Source organism: Stegodyphus dumicola, chromosome 9 (assembly GCF_044657685.1).
Source record: "Stegodyphus dumicola isolate Sdum_Otavi_A_Nest chromosome 9, ASM4465768v1".
Lineage (NCBI taxonomy): Eukaryota > Metazoa > Arthropoda > Arachnida > Araneae > Eresidae > Stegodyphus > Stegodyphus dumicola.
Genome location: NC_140776.1, coordinates 76,288,633 through 76,313,680, shown reverse-complemented (window position 1 = coordinate 76,313,680; position 25,048 = coordinate 76,288,633). Strand labels below are relative to the sequence as shown.

Below are 25,048 nucleotides of genomic sequence, written 5' to 3'. Positions count from 1 at the left end.
AGTAGCTCATCAGCGAATTCTTGAACTCTTCGAATGTCGGTCTTTGACATTCACCCTCCTGATCGAGAACAGTAGCGGAAAAACTACAGTGGTGCGAAAACCTTTAAGGAGTTTACAAGCTGCTCCAGGTACCAGGAATGCGCACTAAACCCGAACAAGATTATAGTAAAATAACATCCAATGCCATAAACACTAGATGACGGGCCGATATGATAAAGCAAAACGCAGGAGTCACAAAGTATGTCGCCACAGTACAACCAGACAAAGACGCAACCAACACACTGCTATAGACAGAAGATAGATATATATGAAAAAACGAAATCATGTTCTTCATCCCTTCTCCTGCTATATATATGTTCTAGGCACCACTGCATCCATTGATGCCTGTGGTAAACAATTAAAGAAAGCCGATGCAATAAGCGCCTTGAAAATATTCTCTGATGCTCCAGACGACATCGAACTGTACAACAGAAAATTGACTGCTGCATAACACACCTAAAATATCTTGAACTATAGGTTACATGACGCGGCTTTACGACTCGTAACAGCCATGTGTGCAATAATGTTTATCTTCACTTTTCTGTAATTCCATTACGTTATCACCTCACTGACTTTAACAACAGATTCTTTACACAAGTGAGTTAATTTCCGCTCGACCCATTTATCCCTTACTGAAAATTAACGTTAGTTGCATTCCGTCTATTTTTATTTATTTGAATACAGCAAAGCACAAGACGGCTATCTGCCTTTGTAGAGACTCTCTAAAGGAAACTGGATTGTTTTTATCTTGCACATCACATTCCAATCAACATAAACACCAGTTTTTCAGAAGGAAGATCTGTGATCTCGATGTTCCAAAATGATCTCGATATGCCAAAATTCTCCCACGATCAAAGTGGGAAACTTGCTGGCATAACTTACATATTCTCTCATGATGCATAATTTAAGCCGTGCATCAGAACAGCGAATTAACACAATTCCAATACATGGCAATGGTTCCCTATTCTCTCCTCTTATATTACCTCTTAGATGGAGTTACAGGCCCGTGATATGCGTTGTTGCGCTGCTAATCACTGCGTACACACACATGATTATTATGCTAATTTTGGCTAGTCGAAATTTAATGGGCTCTCAACACCTACTTAATTGATTGCATTCATTCCTTTTAGATGTCGGCAGTTTTAAAAGCATTTTTGAATTTTTTGGGCGGAGATATTTATCAAAAAATGAAGTACCATACAAATCATTCGAAATGCCCAGTTTTATTTAATATCCAAAAGTTGACCTCCACTGACTTCAGATTTTTTTTCACTTCCTTTATTTTTTCCAATAGTTCAGACATTTCCCGAAGGCAATACATTTCTTGGAAAAATACCAAGTTATAAATTATTACTTGATTATAACTTTTTCTATTCGGAAACAGCAGTCGGAATACTCAAATATGCCTGATAATACTCAGAACAATCACTCATGTAAACATTTACAGATATGTTCACATATGCAGCTGAAAATACCTATAGGGAAGGAATATCCAAAAATATTTTAGAGCAATAGCAAAATACCTAAAAAGCAGGATAACGTCACAGCTTTGAGAAAACAGACAACGAACTGAAATCAGAAATTTTTTAAACCTATTACTTTAACTGTTTCGCAAGTTTAATATTAAATGCAAACCAATTAACCCATATTAGTGTAATTGGACACCCACAATCGGAATTATTTCTAAACATCGACTTACTGGTTCGAAAAAAAATTTCGCTTTAATCCAGGAAAAACACACCCCTGTTGACCTACTTACACAAGCCTGTATGTAATTTTTGTGTTCCCCTTTAACACAAAATGGCAGTTGTGAAAGTTCGTAATACCCTTCCCTCAAGGCCTCTGCTTTATTGCCTCTATGCCGATAATACTGGAATGGTTACTCTACAGGCGAACGGAGGCAGAAGACATAAATAAAAGCAGTAGAATAAATTTATGTGACTCCCGGTCTTTCGCGTTCGAAGTTCACACGTACAGGCGACCCCAGACGATGCTCCGTCGCCGAAAAAACAAGGGGCCTATTAAAGGAGGCTTTGTGTGGGGGCCTAGATGAAACTTATGCAATCGCCATGCCGAGATGCGCAACTGCGTATAACAGGCTGCTGATAATTCCGTAAAGACAAGCCTAAAAATCTTCGTTTAACTCCCATCTCATAAATTTAACACTTTATTATTGTTTGCCTAATATTATTTTTCACAAACTTTTGAATATAACTAAATGCTTAAAAAATTATGCGATTAATTTTAAAACCCTAATGCATCCATAACACTACAAATGTTTTGCGTTAGAACACACCATACATATGTAACTTAAAACTAAAATTCCAAATAACAGTTATCATAAATACGTAATGCGCACAACGTTTATTCTCAACCTATATACATACATGGACTTGCGCTAATTACGGTAAAACTACCCTCTTAGTTCCAGTACAAGTATAATTGCATTAGCTTTTCGAATCATGAAACATGAAAAATGTGCAACGCCTTCACCAAAACTCGACCTTCCGATTGCTAGCAGGACGTGCTTTCCAATTACACCACGAAGGCACGCGGTTAGGGAGGAGAAATATCTTACATTTTCCTCACTTAAAAGGCAAATGGGAGACTGGAATCCATCCAACGGTCGAACGCTAGTTGTGATGAATTATCATCTACGATTCACAGCAGAGTTGCCACTCAAACAGGAGAATGAAATTCCCTGACTTTTTGAAGTAATGTTTTAAGGAAATTTCAGTCTATCTGCGTAGTGCGCGTTGGCTGTGCCGAGGGCAAATTAATTATGGTACCACTTAAAAGCACAAAAATTTGACAATTGCACATGGCATATAATCCCCAAAGCATGATAATTATAACTATAATAGATATTGTTTTCTTCAGTAACTTTCAAATTAAGTTTTTGCTAAACTAAGAAAATTTGCTTTACAATACTTGCATACTAAACTACCATTCTCTTCAGCAATCATCAGCTGTATCACAAAATTAGTTAAGTCCAAATAAATTCCCTTTTCAAAACGCGCTGCGAAAATTGGCTCAACGTCAATGATTCTTACGCGATACATAAATTCGCCAAGAAAATGATCGCTTCCAACGTTGGCGCGAAGATCGCTTTCTTGGGAATTGCTGTATGATATTCCCTTTTCAGATTTTGACTAAAATATTGAATTCCCTGACGTTTTTGGTCAATTTTCGAATTCCCCGACTTTTCCAGGTTTTCCAAGTAGCGTGACAACCCTGCCAGAGGGTTCGAATTTTCGAAGCAGGTGAGAGTATTGAATACTCTCGCCAGGACTCGAACTTTAATGGATTTTTATAATTTGCATCAGCCTAGGGGGGAAAAAAAAAAAAAAAAAAAAAAAAAAAAAATTGTAGCACGGAAATTCTCTACCTTATGAAGATGTATTTTTTTTTAAGCATTTACATTTGCGAATAACTTATTTTCAGTATAACAAGTACAATTAGAACTAAATGTCAAATGAAAAACTTCAACATATTCTTGAAAATTACTAGGATGTCCGATTAAACTAAAATATGAAACCAAAAACATTAAAAAGGTATACTCAATATTTGCGTTAAAAAATTATATTTTCGATTAAAAAATAATCTCATTTTTTCATAATTTTATAACATGTAAATTATATAATGATCGTTAACAAATACTAAATTATTTACACGACGTTGGAGACACCCTTTAGAGGAGCATGTGACCCAGAATCTCCGAAAGACGTGATTTTGTTGATTCGATGGATCAGTCACGATTAGTAGAAAGTATTGCCTGCCTCATAAACTGCAATTCTCCTACCTCAGTGCAATAACAATTTCAATAGTATATATAAATATCATAGTTTCCTATGATGTAATACAGCAATTCTGAATATAAACGTTTTCTACTGCAACCATATTAAATTAATTTTTTTTGTAATGAAAGTACTCGAATGGAAACAAATTAAGTAAACCAGGAAGAAAAATTCTAATTAAATGTGAATTAATTTAGAAAATCATAGACATGAATTTTTAGAATTTACATTTACTTTCCGATATAAATCCCCTAACCATTTCTCTAATAAAGTACAACATTTTTTAATTATTTTCCTCTCCAGAAGCTAATCAATTGATAGTAGCACGATACGTAATCAATTGATAGTAGCACGATTGATAGTAGCACGTAAGAAAATATACAACGATTTTAGGAGTTTGAAGAGAAGAATTTTTAATGAAAAGTTGTACCCTCGTTAGGTTCGAGCCTGAGTCTTCACATTACCACTACCCCACATGTACACATAGGAAAAATAATTATTCTTCAGAAGGATACGTAACTTTTAGATCCCCCCCCCCCCAAATTACGCAGTGTGTTAAAAAAAATAAATAAAAAAAAAAAAAAAAAAAAAAAGGCAGAGTTTAGTAAGTCAGCACAGGAAAATACTTTGCCGTTGTCTCACACCAGGGAAGGAAGGGGAATATCCTGAAAGAAAATACCTTTATACATACGCTAGGAAAATGAAAGCTCATAAATCAATGTAAAGTAAAATAATGTATCCATATGTGCTACTTTCCGCTTCCACGTATCCTTATAGGGTACCATTATATATATCGCCTCAGACTAGACTATTTAATTATGGAAGGACATTCAGGGCTATGAGTCTAATAAGCTCTACTTCGAAGTGCTTTAGAAGAAATCTTAGGGACTTACGATGCTCTTCTCCTGGAACCATAAATCCACAGGATTTTCAGATCGACAGATTTTATGATAATCGTTATTTATTTTGTTTCGTGGAAATAAAACAATCATACGTGAAAATAATTCGAAACACAGAGATTAATCGACAGATCTGTTTCACAGAGAGATCATAGCCACAGATGTCCATGCCATAACCTGAACTTGAATTCCACTTCATCGACGTAGCAGTTAAGCTTTGCTGACCGTACCGTTTCCTACCATCATCATAAATAAAAGGGTGGCTTATGTAGTTCGTTTTTATATTTACGGTTGTTCTAAGCTTAAATATAAAAACGCACTACATTTCCTCATGGCACAATAAATAGTCTTGTATTAACATAAAACCAATTTCATTATTTATTTATTTATTTATTTTAAGGTAGAATGGCACAATTTAGTCTTCTAAAAATATGAAATCAAAGCTGTGACAAAACTAAATCAACTGCAATTATTAAAATGTTCAGCCAAATATCTGTCCTGGGATTAAATGCCAAATGCGGCAGCCCTTCCCACCCTCACAAGCGAAAGGGGGGAACCGAAGTTCTCAAACGAAATCTGGAGAACAATGAACGCGCGCTTCACGCAATAGAAAACGTTTGGAAAAATTGCCCCCAGGGCCAGTGCCGCTCACCAGGTCATATTATTTTTGGCAATTGTAACAGAACAATTTATTAAAAAAAAACTGTGAGGTCATAAATCGGGCAGATGGCAGAAGCTCCGATTAAAAGATAAGTCAAAGGAGACATCTTCAATGTGTTTACCAATGGAATGCAATATGTAAAAATATATAAATATTAAAAAATCTAAATTTTAAGTTTAGATAAACAAAATGGTGGTTTTTTTTTTTTTTTAAATTCTGCTAAAATCTACATCAAAATCTTTAATTTAACCTAATTAAGACCTCTGTGAAACTTCGTTTAATTAGTAGGATTTGATTTCGAAAACAGAAGTGAAGAAGTTTAATGGAAAACTTCAAAAAAAGTAAAAATAATTTTAAAAATAATAAATAATTTAAAATTCAATAAATTGTAAAGAGATAAATAAGAAATTAATTTCAAATAGTTAAACAATAAATTTAAAAAACGGAACTCATAATCTTTGGAACAAAAGGGCTCCAATTCAGTGCCGCATTTAAAATCTGTCAAATACGCAATAAAAATCATATGACATTCCATCATCCAGACTGCATTATTTTAATGTTAGCATCTTCATTTATCATGTAATATCACACTTACTCAGTTTTCCTTTATATGAAATAATCATTTGCTATAGACTTATGAAGCTACTTCGTTTATACGCATGTTTAAAGTGAATTCAAAAACTTTGTGAAATGCACAATTTTATAAGAAAACTGAATCTCTATACCTAATTAGTGGCAAATGAAAAAGTACTACTAATAGGTACTTCAATATAAAACTTGAACTAGGAGTTTCATCCTAAATGCAGTTGCCCCAAATGTACCCAAGATTCATCACAAGCACTTGCACATTTCGATTCTCAAGTGTGACAGCTACCAGTGACAATGCATTCCAGAAGGATTTTACCATGAATGATGAACTATTGCAGGGATGAAAAGTTTTTTTTTCGGGAGGTGAGGAGGGAAGACCTGAAAAGAACTCTTTGGGCCCAACTTCTGCACATCTTAGGGAATTAACAACGTATGCAAACACATTCCAGAAACTTTGAATTGACACACTCAAGTAATACATCATTTCAAATAATGATCACTTGTCTTTCCCCAGTACTATGTGTTCTCAAGAACCATTTTGATTGAAAAAAAGTATGTTGGCCACAGATTTTGGAATACGCCACCCAGATAGTACAGTGGCTAGGGAAGCTAATTGTGTCCGAAGGGACAGGGTTCGAATCCCAGGACAAGGCATGGTTGTAATAGTCCGTCGTTCATAGGACATAATGGAGGCCGCCTACTAGGTGCCTCCACAATGAAATGGGCAACACTTAGGAGTGGGCAATGCTGAACAGGTAAGTGCCCGGCATTGGATTAAAAAAAAAAATTGGAATGACAACAACATAAAAATTTGATGTGTACACCACATGACTTCCTTGTACAGCCTATTAAATTATGCACAATTTTTGCTGCACTTCATTTGAACTTATTTTTTTGAATTATTATAACTTAATTAACCGAGCCCTCAAGTCAAGCTGAAAATGACATCCAAAATTGCAAATTTTGAAAGTAAATATCCCAGTCAATTTTTGTCATACAGGAGTAATTTTATTTCTTCATAACGAGTATAAAACTTTCCCGAATATAAATATAGGAACCTGCAGACTGAATTAAAAGTTAAGATTTCGCTATTTGTCAATTTTTTTTTTTTTTTAAATTGGCAATCTATAGGGACTAAACAAAGTGTATTTTATATTTATAGAATAAATACAACTGAGCTAAGACAGAAAAACAAGGGGGGAGAGGAAAAAAGATGAAGCCCTCTTTTTCCAACACTGTGTGTTATTTGCATTAAACAGTTGTTCTAAAATTATTATTTTACTTAACTAAAATCAATTCATAATAGTGATTATTTTTTCGTTTTTAAGCCCAAAAATTTTTACTTTGATTTTTAGACATTTAAGCGCTTCCGAGCTATATCAAACTAGCGTCTTTCTTAGTTATGTGTTTAAAATACAGTGCCGTTTTAGATATTTATTTATATATAAACGTTTTATAATAACAATTGTTTTAATTATAAATTCGTAAAAAAGCTCGCATACATGCTACAAAAATAATTATAAGTGTTTTCAAAATTCGTACCCCCCTTTAATATTCAATATATTCCCATAAAGTTACAGCTTTCAATAGCTGTTTATTTCTTACTCATGTATTCGTATATTTAATTTCCTTCCGATAACATAATCTCTACACTTCCAAAAACACCGCCCAGATGGTATAATGGTTAGGGGAGATGACTACGATATCAATGGGCCCGGGTTCAAATCCCGAAGAAGGCATGGTTGCAATAATCTGTTCCTGCAAAGCAGGTAACGGTGGCCATCTGTTAAGAGCCTCCACAATAAAATGTCCACCACTTCCGGCCTTAGGAGTGGCCAATGTCGAAAAAAGACAAAATAGTACCCGCCGTTCTGTAGGGAGCGGACTTTTGATTAAAATAAAAAAATTTTAATTAAATTAACCTCAATATTCAAGAGCAAAGACATGCATACCAGGAGAGATTCCTAGGCTAAGATTATAACACTATGGCGACATAAAACATTCTTTTGAGGTTCCCATTGTCTATTTTAAGAGCCAGTCTATTTTTAAGTTACGAGAAATTATAGATGAATTTTAGGACCCTATAATCCTCAACCTTAGGCCTGGTATTTACCGGATATCGGCGGTAATCTCAGCCCACTCATTGTAAATATACAAAAAGAAAGAGAGTGGAAAGTCGTATTTAATTATTAATATGTTAAATAAAGAATTTTTAGCTGGAAGTAATATATAATGCACTTTTAACTATCAAAGGAGAAATAGAGCTATCATTAAAAAAAAAAAAAAAAAAAAAAAAGAAATATTACAGCCACGTAAATAGCAGTCAGTTTCACCCCCTTCCATCTTGTCTATTTCTCGTTAATAACAAAACAAAACTTCCTCAATAGCTTCAAAATTAAATGGTGCCAACGAAAATGCGTTTGTGTCTTGGGGAAGGCCTCTCGTAAACAACTCAACACTTCAAGCTGTAAGGAAACACGAAAATGAAATGAAACAAAACGCTCCAAAACTAGAAATGCGGAAGCCGGATAGCACCCGCCAATCTCAGGAAAGAAAACGGGAGAAAAAAATTATGAGACAGACAGCGCGGGTGTACTTGTTGGATGTCACCATCTGTTTTATTGATTCAGCTGATTCAGTGGTTCTTCAGTTTGGCGCGGTTGCCTGCCGACTTTTCACGTTTCTACTCTTCAAAGTGTTTTAAATCCTTTAAAATGCAATATATGACGAATACATTTACTTCAGAACGACCTCCACTATTCAATTAAGCCGTGTGCTACATTCAAGACAATATTTGTAAAAACGAATACTTCAAAGTAATCTATTAGATATATAGAGAGAGACATATATACAGCTATTCTAGCTAAATAATATCAGTGTTTCATTACAGATAAGCTCAAAAAAAATTCTTTTCAAGTAATGATAAAGCCTAAGTACATAGCAGTCAATATTTGATATCCTCAAACTCTACAATCAAGTGCGATTTAAACAGCAAACTTTAATTAACCCATGAAAACGTTCTTATTAAAACACATCTTGAAATGTAAGAAAAATTATGATTTAGTAATAACGATCAATAAACTATGATGTCATAAGAAAACATTATGTTTTACATTATGATTTATGGGGGGGGGAATTTTTTTTTTTTTTTTTTTTTTTTTTTTGCTGTTTTCGATATTTAAATGATAAAAAAAAGCACCCCAAAACAGCATATTTTATGCGTAAATTATACATGAAAAATTACAGAGATGATTACTTTCCCACTTGCAAAGAACAGATAAATTCATAATCCAATGAAAATATGAGTAGTACCAACACCTTCATAAACAAGAGGTTTAACTGGGTGTTAGTAGTACGCACTCGAAGTTTCTGGAAGTACACCTCGAGTCTTACAAAAGGAACTTTGAGAATAATCCCCCCACTTCTCCAAAACAGCAAGGACTATGAATACAACTGCTTGCGAGGTTGCTATGGCTACCGTTACCACTAGCAACGTAAGAGACGATGAATGGAGTAACTAGTTTAGTCTAATATATAGCGGGGAGCGGTTTTGGGCAAGCCCAAAGGCCAAAACATGGGGCCTTGCGGGGGTTTTATAAGGAGGCTCTGTTTATTGGCGGATATCAATGAAGTCTTCGGTATTCAGCGCTTTCTAAGAGGACCGTTTAATCGTGCTCTTTGTCCACAAATAGGTTTAGCAATTTCGTGGCGAGCGCGAAGATTGAACGGAGTGTTTTTGCAACAGCGTGGACTCGCAGGAAAGCTTGAATGAAAGTCATCGTATACGGAATTTACTAAATATTTTAATGAGTCTAACGCACTTAAAACTATGTATTATTTATTTTGATATAAATACAGAAAATTTATTTTGACCCAGTTATTGAAATTTCTTAATCATCGGCATATATATCAAAATCGGCAAATCATTTGCAGATCTAAAAAATTTTTACTTTTGTAAGCTTCAGTTGATAATTAAACTTTTTATAACCAAAGATTGGTTTATTTATTCACTGGAACAAGCAGCATTAATAAAACTTTTCCCAGCTATGGACTTTTTTTTAACTGAATACACTTCTAATAAGGAAAGCAAACTCATTAGGTTATTATCAGACTTAAGCAATGATCAAAGCTTAAATTGCGGCGGATCCCACCGGAACCCGACTCTGGTGCTTCTCTGTTCATAATTCCAGCCAAAACGCACCAGAGCTCTAAATAATAGCAGTGCACTTCTTACATGAAACACAACCAGAATTTCAGCAAAAGCTTCCTTTGATACCGTACAATTTTATTTTAATTAAAAGTAAGCCTCAAATATTGATTATATCGTGAAATCAGTCATTTTATTTATTATTTAATTAATTATCCTTCATTAAAAGTATTACATTTTTAGCTATATTTTAACATTTTATTTAATTTTTAATGAATCCTTTATTTCATTAGCTACTTTATTTATTTATATTTATTCCTCTTTCTGGTCTATTCCTTAGCTTTCCCTAGGGATTCAGTACTTTTAATTTTAGAAATTAAACTCTGACAATAATATAACAAAAAAATCCATCTAAATTTGCTTGGCAGAGTATTATGAAAATTCATTTTATTCCACTTTTTATATAAAAGATTCATTATACTAGATATACCAGTTTTTGACCTCTTGTTAGAAATGTGTGTTTCCTAAACGTTACTAGATTAAGCTTTTGGATCAAATTATCAAATCTCAGAAATGAGCAACTAACAAAATGTACTAGAACTATGAAATGAAATGTTTTTCATTTGAATGTTCATGTCTGGAGAGCTTCAAGTACCTAGTAAACATGGTGGTCAGCAAAGTCCACTATGTTACATTTATGATCTTTGCCCATTTGGTGTCTTATGATGCAAATCAATTACATCCTGTCTCATTCCATCAATACCCATAATGGAAAATATTACTAATCTCCTTTTAAAGAAGTAATAATATTAATGAATTAACCCAAGCAATTTTTTTGTAATCATACACTCCTGTGCTTCCTGAACATGAAAATGCCAAACTCTACATCAGCTTATATATAAATATACACAATTCCATAAGCATTCCCTGAGCAGCATTTGACTGGTTGTTGAATAAATTTTTCTATAGGTCTATCTTATTATTAAGTATAACTGTAATAAATGCTGAAAACAACCTCTTCAAATGGTTACAAAGTGTCATCATTATCACTCCCACAGTTTACTCAAATTTGAATCCAAACACTAAAATTCCTCGAATCTCAAATCCTTCAAGTAAGAAAGAAGAAAAGAAGGATAATGAAAATAATTAGAATTCTAAAATCCTTCCCCAAGCATACAGTGATTTGTTTTCATTTAAAAAATACCTCAGACTTGCGTAATTTCGGCACTGTGCAAAACCCTGGCAATGTAAACTGGCTATCTAACAAATGCAACCCATCACTGCAAACATAAAAATTGAATCTTGTTCACTATTAAATCCATTCCTATGTACAAAAATTTTCACTTTCGTACAATTCCTACAATACAAGAATTTTCACTTTTCATACAATATTTTTGCAGAAATTTTACCACGGTTTCTTCCAGAGCTGGCAAATTCTACAAGCGCATAATATAAAACTCGGTTTAAGGCAAAAATCATCACAATTTGTCTATAAAAATTATTGGAACCTGGAATACAGTCAAAAGTCGTTAATTCGGACACCCATAATCTGGAATGATCTACAATCCGGACCTCAAAGCTACAAACTTTCTGTGCATGCGTCGCGTTGACGTGCGTAAGACCTTTACGGTTGCGCATATGCGTGTGCGCATGTGCATAATACGTTTACACATGCGCGTTTAATGTATAACGGACGGTATAAGCTAAAATTATCTAATTATCTATTTCAGTTAATGTTGCAGATTGCGTTGTTCCTTAATCTTCGAATTGGATCTGGCATATTATTTTTTGTAGACTGTTAGAGCAATTTTATAAAAGTAAGCTTGAACTTTCGATTATGTCAAATAGAATTTCCAATGCTGGAGCTCCCAAAGGATCTATAAAGTGAAAGTATGTTTCAATGTCCATCAAACAAAAAGTGGAATTGCTGCAAAAAAATGAATAAAGGCATGCCCTTTGTTTCTTAAACCATTCCGAAATCTGTTTATCAATTTCACGCTGCTCTGCGGCGGGGGGGGGGGGGACATCGCAGCGCAATGAAATTGATCTGTCAGGAAATTGATCTGTCAATGGAAATTGATCTGTCAGCACTATCCTTATCTTCAGGGCAGATGTTTTTATTTTATTTGGCTTATAATTCCTTACTAAATGTAGTATTTCCTCTCGATGTACTCCGTCTTTGATATGATTTAAATCAAATTCCTCTTCATTATAATTCGTTTCCGATAATGAAGAAAGTGACACAGAGGTTATTGAAAACAAAAAAATTTCGATTGACAAATTAGTCAGTATTCCCGACACAGCAAATTATAGGACCTGGACAGCGGAACTTTGTAACTGAACAAGAAATTATGTCTGTTTATAGAATTAAATAGAAAGTATTATCACATAAAATGAAGCAACTTAAAACAACTTACATTGAAAGAAATGTTTAATAAAGTAAACAAATAAATATTAAGCCTTTTTTTTTTTTTTTTTTTTTTTTTTTTTGTAAATTTTGATACGCTTTAGATCATAATGTTCTTTATTTCCTAAATTACGGTTTCATATTTTTAATTTTATAATTTCTGCATGCCATCTGACCAGATTTAAACTGATGATCTATAATCCGGAATCGTTGAAGTCCCGACGAGTCTGGATTAATGACTTTTGACTGTACAATAAAAAGAATACATATGAAAATGATTATGCTTGACTGAAACATTGTTATCAGCATGGTTACCTGAAGAATGGTCATGTGCACGGTTGCCAGAAAATTTGGCAACATCTACAAGAAATGATCGGATAACATGCAAGGTATTGAAAATCAGTGTTTTTGTGTTAACAAGTTTAACGCTAAACATAAACTTACTGCAATATCTAACTAGATGGTGGCGACTATAATTAAATGTAAAGCTTCACAAGAAAAAAATAACTTTTAAATATACAGGGTGCCTGCTAAAGTCTGATACTACTCACTTAACTGCCGAGTGGCTGCAGCTATAGTCATAAAATTGGTGTCTAGATATAGTAAAGTGGCTATGCGCTACTTGATGAGATAGCTTACAGTGCCACCTGGTGAAAATGATGGAGTTAGCCTCCCTATCTCAAAAATGATATGAGACAGGAAGAAAAAGAGTATTAAAGTTGTACAGCATCGTCGATTTAGTATGAATACACACCTTGTGGATACGAAGGCTAAAAACAGAACGCTAAAAATGCACAATTGTTTGTTCGCGATTTCTGAAACTGTGACGTTATGAAACTTGAATGCAAGGGAAAAAGATTATCTTTCAGATGAAAAACATGCCTGTATTGAGGCACAGTGATGTTGCTTGCAATTCAGAGTCGAGAGGACTGTGGTTCAAACCCCGCAGGGTACATCCTTGTACTGATTGTCTTTATAAACAGAGTAAACAACATACAGATCGTGCACAATCGTATCACAAAACGCATCAGATCGTGCACAATCGTATCACAAAACGCATCAATTCAATGCAACTTGAACTTGGTGTGCGAATTTGTTCATTATGCAGATAGTATATGAAGCGTCACACCTATGCATCTGAGAGAGCTATAGAAGAGATATCTCCTCGTGGTTGTATGTTGAAGCTTATGGTCAAGTAGTGATTTTCAAAAAATGATTGTTGCGAGATGGTTCTACTTACGGAGAATGTGAGCACAAGGCACAATCGGCAGCACAATTGCATTAGCAATGCTTTCCTATAGTCCTGCATCCTTCATACAAAATCATTTTGCAGGGTTTGAGACATTTAAGGGAGATAGGCTGCGTGACTGGCTGACTTCGATTCGGCAGACCAGTAAGGTAAGGCGGAAAGTGCAACCGTAAGATTTCTCTTGCGGCCTCGCATATCCAAACAGCAGCACAAGACAGATAAGCAAAAACTGCGGCCTCTCAAAAAAGTCGCTTTTGGAAAATCCTAAATGAATTAGGTACTTATATCCATACCAACTGACACCTAATCAGGCATTACTGGACGGGGATGTTGAGAGACGTTTCGTATGGTGCAACTTTTTTTATGAACCAGACAGAGGTCCAGCCAACATTCTTGGCACATATGGTGTGGATGGATGAGGCATGCTTTTCGCGGAATGAAATGTACAATAGGCAGACCACTGATTACTGGGCACTGGAAAATCCATCCTGTTCTGCAGACATTTGACATCAAATACGGTTTTCGATTAATGTTTGGTGTGGAATTTATAATAAGAGGCTAATCGGCTCAATATTCTACCAGGGTACATTAACAGCAGCACAATATTTAGAACTTCTGCAAGCCATAGTATCTGATGCAGGAATTCGGAGAAAGAATAATCGGGTACAGTGGTTTCGGACCTGACTTCAAAGGACTTTTTCCTGTGCAGATACCTTAAACAGCAGGTGTATGCGATCCCTCCACAAACGTCTCTATCTTCAAAAGCACGTGTTACAGATGCTTGTGCAAACTCGTTATGCTAAAACGTGCAACACGAAGTTCTAACAAGTATCCAGATGGGCATTTCAGCTGATGGGAGAGAAGTTTAAAACATCAAAAATAAAGGTAGCTTTGATAACTAGTTGTTTTTTTCTTTCTAAGATCTTTTCGTGACGTCACAGTTTCGGAAATCGCGAATAAACATACGCCCATTTAAAACATTCTGTTCTTAACATTCATGTCCAAGAGGTGTCTTTTCATACTAAATCTACATTCTGCAACTTTGTAATTCACTTTTTCTTCCTATCTATCCTAACTCTCTTTCCCACCAAACAGCATTGAAAGCTATCTCATCTAGTAGCGCATAGCCACTTTACTATACCTGGACACCACTTTTGTGACTATAGCCGCAGCTGTTCGGCAGTTAAACAAGTGATACCAGACTTTACTGGGCACCCTGTATATAATTTTTAATCAGCAGAATGCTAAATTTATGCACAATGCCAAATTAGTGTAGTTCTTTTAATGTTTTTATAAGCAAAAATACCAAAAAATTACATAAATTTGGTATCCTACACAGCACTGGTATTGCACACATTAAACATTATACAGCTGATGCAATTTATAGAGGTTACCGCATTTGGCACCTTGGTGCACATTTGCTCACCGACACCCCATTAACAGAAATGTATAAACATAGGGTTGAGAACGGAGAATTAATTCCTCCGTTCCCAACCCTATGTTCATATTTCACGAAAACGTATTTTTAAATGCATCTAAAAATTACAATATAAAACAAATTTTATCAGTGAAAAAATAATAAAAAATACTTACCACCACCATGAATGTAAAAACCCAGGAGGCTCTCCTAATGTTATATTTTTTTCCCATCGTATCTAAAAAAAATAATTAATTTTTGTAAATGAATAGTAAAAGACTATATGCATAAACTATACAAAGGAACTACATTAAATTTTAGCATACAGTTTACAACACATTAAGATCTTTTCTATCACATAATAATATATCACACACACTCTTTCTTTCTATATATATATATACACACACACACACATATATATATATATGTGATATTTTAGCAGTTGTGGTGAAGCTTGGTATCAAAGTTCAGGCATGGCTTTTGCAGAGCGGTAAAGCAGAATCCAAATGACGAGACAAGTTGATTTAGCTTTAAACTGCACATTTTTATTTAATCCAATTAGCAGATCATTTTCCTTTTAGATGAAACTCTGTACATCACAGATCCATAGTGATTTTATTTAAGTGTGATTGAATTTAAACTTTATGCGTCATTACTATTTCTAACAAAGGAATGAAAAATGGACAGAGCAGCGCAGAGTCTTGTAGCAGTGATATTAAGAAGCAGTCTGACTGAAAAATGGCACGTACTCAGTATTTATGGTAGCGGTTACGCAATAAGCTAGTATTTTCTAGAAGGTATTGGTCTAGGGGGAAGATCTTAAATTGCTGAAAATTAAAATGAGGTTGCATGTTCGCGTAGAGCAAAGCCATCATATTTTTTTTATATTTTACATATATATACTATATATATATATATATATAAATACAAAAAAAATATGTTTGAATTTCATCACATGTTCAGTTCCCAATAAATCACACACAAAAACCAAAAATAAAAGAAGCATGTTTGTAAAATACTAGAAAACAGGGAGGCAAAGTAAAGAAATACAAAGTAAAAAGCAACTCAAAACCTGATCCAACAGCATACTGACAGCATACAAAAAAAAAAAAAGAAGAAGAAGAAGAAGCAAAGTGGCAAACTGTGTTATATATTATACATAAGATATAAAAATATGATGAAAATTTATTAAAAAGTTAAACTTTATTGGAACAAATTGGCAATAGTCTTTTAAAGTCCTAACGTTAATCCTGATACAACCACCTTCAGTGCATCTATATATATCAATGACGCACTCTTTCCCTGCAATTTTTCTACATTGATGTAACCTTTTGCTCATTCACTCTCCAGAACTTAAACAAAGGAACCGAGATAATCGAGTTTTAATGAAAATTTCCAGCCACTACAAATATTGTCTGCGCAAACAGTTCATGTTGCCGTGTTTAATCATATTTTGTCAAATGATTTTTAACATTTGAAAGAGAGAGACTTGCTTCGGAACACTGTGTTGTGAAATTCAATAATAATAATAATAATAATTATCATTAAGCACAAGGTGTCTGAAGTGGACTATCATACTACCAGATTAGAACAATCATTTTCTTCAGGTTCTGTCAACAATTATTCTGCAGCTGACAATTAAAATGTCAGCTGCAGAATGTCACCAAATCATATGTATAGCTTTAGGTACTAATGTTGTATGATATGATACCGTAAAGGTTTGGTACCGAAAGTTCGAAAATAAGGACTACATTCAAAAAGCAGAACACTCTGGTCGGCCTACTGACGTTGATGAGGCCCCCCTGCGAGAACTTGAGGAAGAAGATCAGTATGCAAGCACTCGAGAGCTTGCTAAGGAGTTTGATGTTTGTGCCACGTCCATTAGTCACGCTATGCATGGCATAAACTTGACGTACACAGCACAAAAAAAATGGGCAGTTCTATATCTCCCATTCTACTGGGCCAACTGATGAAATTCAACTTGCGTTTTTCATTTCTTGAAAGCATGACTTAGGATATGTATTAGATTTACATATAGCATTGTTCTAATATAGGTATTTTGACACAAAATCTGACTTTTTCTGAAATACCATTTTTTCCATATTTCGATTCTACGACTCAAATTAAAACGTGAATTACGTCAAACTACCAAGTTTTGTAAAATTTGTACGAATAGTTTTTAAAAATTAGCTCTCAGAATTTTAGCTCCTCAATTTTAATTGAGTTTAGTTTGAAGTTATTAATCTCTCTTTTTTTTATTAAACTTATTTGATTCTTCCTTTCACATTTCGAAATTTAGGTTCATTCCAAATAAAATTCACCGATTTTTTAATTTGTATTTTAAATATTTTTTATAAATTTTTCAAACAAATTTTTGAATTATAATCTATAAAATTTTTACCATCATCTTAAAGTAGATGTATTTCTAAGCATACATGGAAAAAATTATTGTTTTTTATTCAAAATTTCTGAAGATATAAGTGAATTTATATATTGGCGCGTTTTAAAATTTGGCATATTTGTTATAAGAGATAAAATGTCAAATTTGGTTTAGACACTTTGCTAAAATTATTTGGAAGTAGAAATGCAGTGATTTTTTTCCTGCTCATGCACAATGTACAAAGGAAGGAACAAGGTGCCTTTTTTCCACTCCAGCATACTGGAAGGGAAAGAAAAATTGGTTGCCACATATTAAGAGGTTTGCCAAGTGAATTATTCTTGGCGCAAATTAAAAAAATTGGGCCAAGACAAAGTCTTGAATTTTTCTGTAAATTTTGCACTAAATTTTACAAAATTTAATATCTAGACATAATTTGAGTCGTAGAATCAAAATATGGAAAAAAAATTGGTATGTTATTTCAGAAAATGTCTGACTTTGTTAGAACAATGATAATATAAATCTAATACAGTCCAAAAGTCTTTAATCCGGACTCATCGGGACTTTGGCGATTCCGGATTATCGGTTTTTCCGGATTATAGATCATAAGTTTAAATATGGTAAGACGGCATGCAGAAATTATAAAATTAAAAATATGAAACTGTAATTTATGAAATAAAGGGAAATTATGATCTAAAGCTTAATATTTATTTGTTTACTTTATTAAGCATTTCTTTCAACCTGCGCATGCATAAAGCATACATTACGCATAGTCGAAATTAGAAAATTGCAACCAGAAAACTATTTGATGTGTATTTGTGATATTTATAATGACGAGGAATTTGATTTAAATCATATGAAAAACGGAAAACATCGAGATGAAATACTACATTTAGTAAGGAATTATAAGCTGAATAAATTAAAAACATCTGCCCAGAAGATAAGGATAGTGCTGACAGATCAACTTCCAGTCCATTGCGCGCTGCCGACGTCCCCCCCCCCCCGCAGAGCAGCATGAAATTTATAAGCAGATTTTGGAATGGTTAGAGAAACAAAGGATATGCCTTTATCCATTTTTTCAGCAATTCCACGTTTTGTTTGATGAACATCGAAACATGCTTTCGCTTTGTAAATCCTTCGGAAGCTCCATAATCGGAAATTCTTTTTGACATAATCAAAAGTTCAAGCTTACGTTTATAAAATTGCTCTAACAGTCTGCAAAAAATAATAAGCCGAATCCAATTAGAAGATTAAGGAACAACGTAATCTGCAACATTAACTGAAATAGATGATTAGATAATTTTAGCTTAGCTTATACCTTCTGTTATACATTAAACGTATATGCACCTGCGTAAAGGTATTATGCACATGCATAGACGCATAATGCCTCTGCTCATGCACAGAAAGTTTGTAGCTTTGAGGTCCGGATTATAGATCATTCCGGATTAAATACTTTTGACTGTATATATTCTAAGTGGCACTTTTGAAAAACACATTTTGAATTTTGTCAATCAGCCCAGTAGAACGGAAGATATTGAACTACCTTTTTTTTTCTTTTCACAGTGTACAAGTTTAATTGCTGGGTGCCACATGAGCTGACGCGAGCAGATAAGGACAGAATGTTTTCGGGCTTGCACAAAGTTGTTTGAACATCCTTTCTCAATTCTCCATTACTCTTCCAATAACATATCCAACTAAAATGTTTTGCCTTTCCTTCCCATTAGCCTAGCCAATTTCCAGGGCTATTCCAGGGTTTCTTACACTTGCGACCCCTTTTTATCACCAAGATTTTTTTTGCGACCCCCCCGGACCCCATAATATTTATAAAACTTTTGTGGGACCCCATAAGTGTTGCATAAATCCGACACACGCATGAGTGAAAACTGTCAATTGTTTCACTTGTACTGTAATATACTATTGCAGTTTTAAGTCATTAACTTTAATTTCAAATTTTTAGTCATAGAACAATGTGAAAATTTTAAATAAGTAACAGACAAAATGACAGTGTCACGTGCAAAGCAAGGAAAATGAATGTTTATATTATAAAAAGAATGCTTCAAAAAGTTTTCGCTTTTTTCTTTGTCTGTATTGTCTTATCTTTATTTACTTTCAGATACACTGTGTAAAAATATTTGGTACTTGTAAAATTACTATAATAAATTAAAGAAATATCAAAACTGCTAAAATTTTTGGCAACCCCCTGCTGCGGGTCCAGCGAACTCCAAGGGGATCATGACCCACAGTTTAAAAAATTCTGTATTATTCTATTCATCTGATAGTGTTTTCAAGGATAAAGAGAAATTTCAAAACAAAACTTCTTTTGTCCTTTAGTGTACTTAATGACTTAACATTTAGTATATTACAATATTGTTTTCAAAACATTCTTTCAAGCTTTTATATGAAGGTTTGTTTTGAAATAAATAATTTATATATTTTCCCCCTTTGCAGCTTTTTTTTAATTTAAAAAAATTTATATATTTTTTAATTCAGTATCACCAAAACCTAAAGTTTGTCATAAACAAAAATTTTAATGTATATTACATATCTGGACTTAAGTTTCCTACAGCCAAATGTTCACTACCTGATGCTGACTGTATCTGATTTTATAAAAAAAAAAGTTGTTATGTAATATCACCTAGATCAGGGGTTCTCAACCGGTGGTACTCAAGGGAAAAATAGGTGGTATGCAAAGAAGCGAAGTATTTTTAACTAATTCAAAAATAATTAAAATTAAATTCAAAAATTAAAACCTCAATATCCTGATTGAGTTTTTTCTCTAATACTCATAAATTTATGCAATCTGAGCTTTGTTCAAGAGTGGTGGTGGTAGTAGTACTTTGTAGTGGTGGTACTGAAGGTTTTCAATTTTTGTTTAGATGGTATGCATTAGTCAAAAGGTTGAGAACCACTGACCTAGATAATAGATCAACAACAAGGGAATGTAACTGGAAGAGGTAGAGTGAATGCTACAAATATAGCCAGAAAAAGTATCTTCGTGTTATAAATACAGCAGCCATCAGATGAATCTCAGTTACAACTAGAGAAGGAGTTCTGGAATTTCGTTGTAACTCTTTAACAGCACAAATATTTACTTTTTTGATTTCAACTATATTTATTTATTAACAGGCAGTGTAACAGCACTGTAGCTCTTCAGCTACAGTGTGTCTACAGTAGGAGAGTGTGAGATCAATTGGCATGATTTCAAAGTTCAAACAAAAACAGTTGATCAGTTTGAAGCAATTTTTGGAACAATTAATAGGAAAAGGAAGTGACTTAAATTCTTTAAATGATGATATTGAAAATCTTTTGAGTATTGCTGAGACAATATCTGAAGATATAATTGCTTCAGAAGAAATTAAAGAAAAAATAATTTTTTAGAAACTGAAACTTTATTCTAGAATTAAGAAAATGAATTCTAATTTTATCCAAATTGATACAGTTTCACAGAATATTTAATCAATTAATACTGAAACCAAAAACGTATATATAAAATTTCAAAAATTGCATATTAGTAAATATTATGAAAATTACTCAGGTTGGTTAAATTTTTATAATTTATTCAAATACTCTATTCATAATAATCCTAAATTGATCAAAGCTGATAAAAACTATTTGAAGTACTATCTAGTTGGTAATGCTGTGGAATGTATTAAAGGATTTGTTTTAAGTGATGAAAATTATGACAAAGCACTTGATTTATTGAAATAAAGATTCAGAAATAATAACATGTTGATTAAGTCTCATTTGAGCGAGTTACTGAATTTAACCCCCATTAAAAATACTAATGATGTCATAAGTGTTGAGAATCAAGCATTTAATTAATGTTATGTGCAGTTTTAGTGGCATCATTGTTTTGTTGTATTATGTTTTATGTATCTGACATCACTTATTTCGGTCATTCTGAAGTTTTTACGTAAACCAAGACAGTCGTAAAGTTTCTTTACTTTTTTGTTATTAAAGTCCAAAATTCATTAAACTCTGTTTTGTTAATTTTATAACAGGTTATGGGACTTTAGCGACGTTTAACTGTGCAAAATAAAGTAATGATGGCTACGTTGACGTATTTGAATCGTGGATTTTTTACTTTTGGTTTTGATTTTAACACTTCCACCTGAACAGTGTGTAGGTAGACGCTACATAGACGCTTTTTTTTTTTTTTGGCTGCATATTTCCTGGTTAATGATGATGTAATATGGAAGCTTAAAATTTTGTTCAGTGTACCAAATTGGAAGGTTTATCCAACGGGACTGATTGGAAATTTGAAATAAACTCTTTGTAAAAGCACCGATAGAAGGTGCAAATGAAAAGACGATACGCGTGTACAATGAAGCCGCAAAAGCATATGCAAAAGCATATGCAAAAGCAAATGCAAAAGCTGCTGTGATCATTCGCAAAAATGTATCACTGAATATGTTAAATTTGATCCATATGCGCAGTAATTCCGTGCTAGCGATATGGAATGAGTTGCTAAGTAATTTTGAGAAGGTGTCAAGCGTGAAATTGGACACCCTTCTGCAACAGTTTTTCACCTTTCGAATCGAGAAAGATCAAAGTGTAATGCAATCACTCGCACGTTTACGTACACTGTGGGCGGATCTTCAACATGAGCAAGAGATGAGCGGCGAAGGAAAGTTGCCTCAGAACTTGCTAGCACCACAAAGTCTATCTATTCTTCCTGATGATCAGGGGCGTAGCTAGAGGGGGGCATCTATCCCCGGGCGCAGAATCCAAGGGGCACCAAACTGATGTTACGACATTTTAGAATTAAATGTTTTCCACCCTTGGCAAGCAGTAGGGGCATGAAATCTTCAGTTGTCCCTGGGCGCTGAAAACCCTAGCTTGACTCTGCTGATGATGAATATCTCGAGTTCAAATCGCAGTGGAACTCAATGCCAAAGATGGAAAAGTCACCTGAAAAACTGATCGAACAGATCAACATGCTTCTGCAAAGAAGAAATCAAGAGCTTAGAAACAAAAGTACGATAATATTTGTGGCAAATGCTAAATATGGCGCAAAACATAGGGGAAAGAAATGGAATAAGGGTGGTAAAAAACCTCAGATGGTCAGCCAACCCCAACCCTTGACAACAAATAAAGTCAAAACGATGAACAGACTGAGCAAGACCAGTGATGGTGTGAAAGGTTTCAAAGGCATCTGTTTTCATTGTAATAAACCCGGGCACATTGGTAAATTTTGCCCAGTTTTCCCTGACATGCCAACCACGACGAATGGCAAAACAAAAACCTTCTTTGCAAATATTCAGTGCAGTGTGTTTGCTTGTCAAGAAGATGATTGTGGCCAAAATGAGTGGCTTAAAGATGATGGAGCTACAACACACATTACAAATTCAGCTAAGTATTTCAAGACATACCGTCACTTTAACAAACAAGCAGAAATCACAGTCGGTAACAAACAGACAATACCAGCATATGGCTGCGGGGACATTGACATGTGCACAACGGTTGGAAACGTACAAAAATGTATTGAGCTCACTGATGTACTGTACGCACCAGAAATTGGCAAAAATTTGCTATCAGCTTCAAAGGCAATGAAGCGAGGAATCTCAAACTTTGGTTATTCAGACGATATGATTTGTCATTTCTTTTGCAAGGAGACCCCAGATAATATACTTTTAGAGGCCCCATGTTCATCAAATGGACTCTTTAAACTATGTGCAAAACCAGTCAAGCCACATGGGAGTTCTGCTGCTGCAGTCTACTTGGTTGACAAAGAAATGAGACAACTATTTTTCCTGAAATGGCAATGAAGATGACAACAAAATTGCCACTATCACTTTAGCATCGACGACTTGGGCATCAAGGAATACAGTACATAAAACAGTACCTGTGCCAAAATGGTATAGATTTCATTGACAATGAACTATTTTGTGAGCCATATGCACATGGTAAACAAAGTCAACGAACATTTAAACCTAAACAAAAAAGTCTGGTGAAATAATACATGCAGACTTACTTGAATCGCCAGTCTTATCAAGAAATGGAAAGAAGTACATCTTAGTGATTAAGGAGGATTACTCTAAGTTTCGACATGTAGAATTTCTGAGACATAAAGACGAGGCTGTGGATAAACTCAAGCAGTTTTTTGTTCTGACCAGCAAAGATGGTACAAATGCAAGAGAACTGGTCACGGATGGTGGTCATGAGTTTGACAATGGTAAATTAGTGAAACTGACTGATGACGTAGGCACCAAGCTGTGAATCACTATGCCATATACACCAGAACAAAACGGATTTGTTGAAAGAGAAAATCGTACAATAATGAATGCAGTTCGCACTATGATCAAGGATTCAGGCCTACAATAGTTCCTATGGGCAGAAGCAGTGTCTACAGCTGTCTACGTTCTCAATCGAACCGGACCAAGTAAGACCATGGGAAAATCTCCGTTTGAAAAATGGTTTGGACGCAAGCCGGCAATCAACAGAATTCAAGTTTTTGGATCAGCTGACATATGTACATGTACCAAATGTCAAGAGAGTTAAATTAGACAAAAAGGCTATTAAAGGACTATTTGGTTGGTTATTGTGATGACGATGGGTATCGCATTTTTATACATCAAGGAATGATACCATAAAAGTGCCAATATAGTGTTCAATGAACAGCAAATTGGCTCTACTTCCCAAGCTTCAGAAATAACATCTAATACAGTCAAAAGTCTTTAATCCAGACGTTCATAATCCGGAATGATCTATAATCTGGACCTCAAAGCTACAAACTTTCGGCGCATGCGTAAACGCAATTGCACAAAGGTATTATGCGCATATACGTTTACGCATGCGCGTTTAATGTATAATGGACGGTATAAGCTAAGCTAAAATTATCTAATTATCTATTTCAGTTAATGTTGCAGATTGCGTTGTTCTAATTGGATCCGTCTTATTATTTTTTGCAGATTGTTAGAGCAAATTTATAAAACTAAGCTTGAACTTTTGATTATGTCAAAAAGAATTTCCGACTCTGGAGCTGCCAAAGGATCTACAAAGCGAAAGCATGTTTCGATGTCCATCAAAAACAAAAAGTGGAATTTCTGCAAAAAATGGATAAAGGCATATCCTTTGTTTCTCTAACCATTCAGAATCTGTTTATCAATTTCACGCTGCTCTCGGGGGGGGGGACGTCGCGGTGCAATGAACTGGAAGTTGATCTGTCAGCCCTATCCTTATCTTCAAGGCAGATGTTTTTATTTCATTCGGCTTATAATTCCTTACTAAATGTAGTATTTCATCTCCATGTACTCCGTCTTTGATATGATTTAAATCAAATTCCTCGTCATTATAAATATCATGAATGCACATCAAATAGTTTTCTAGTTGCAATTTTCTAATTTCGACTATGCGTAATGTATGTTTTAGGCATGTGCACGTTGAAAGAAATGTTCAGTAAAGTAAACAAATAAAAATTAAACTTTTTTGTAAATTTTGATACCCTTTAGATCATAATTGCTC

General features: G+C 34.3%; 1 protein-coding gene across 6 annotated transcripts in view; it reads right to left on the bottom strand.

The window, feature by feature from the left end:
* The window catches only part of Ssdp (Sequence-specific single-stranded DNA-binding protein), a 377,018-nt gene that overhangs the window by 342,067 nt on the left and 9,903 nt on the right, over window positions 1-25,048 (bottom strand). For all 6 annotated transcript variants that reach the window (XM_085823632.1, XM_085823635.1, XM_085823630.1 and 3 more), the window contains exon 3: window positions 15,381-15,442. In XM_085823632.1, the coding sequence (XP_085679758.1) occupies window positions 15,381-15,442 (62 nt within the window). The remainder of the gene's footprint in view (window positions 1-15,380; window positions 15,443-25,048) is intronic.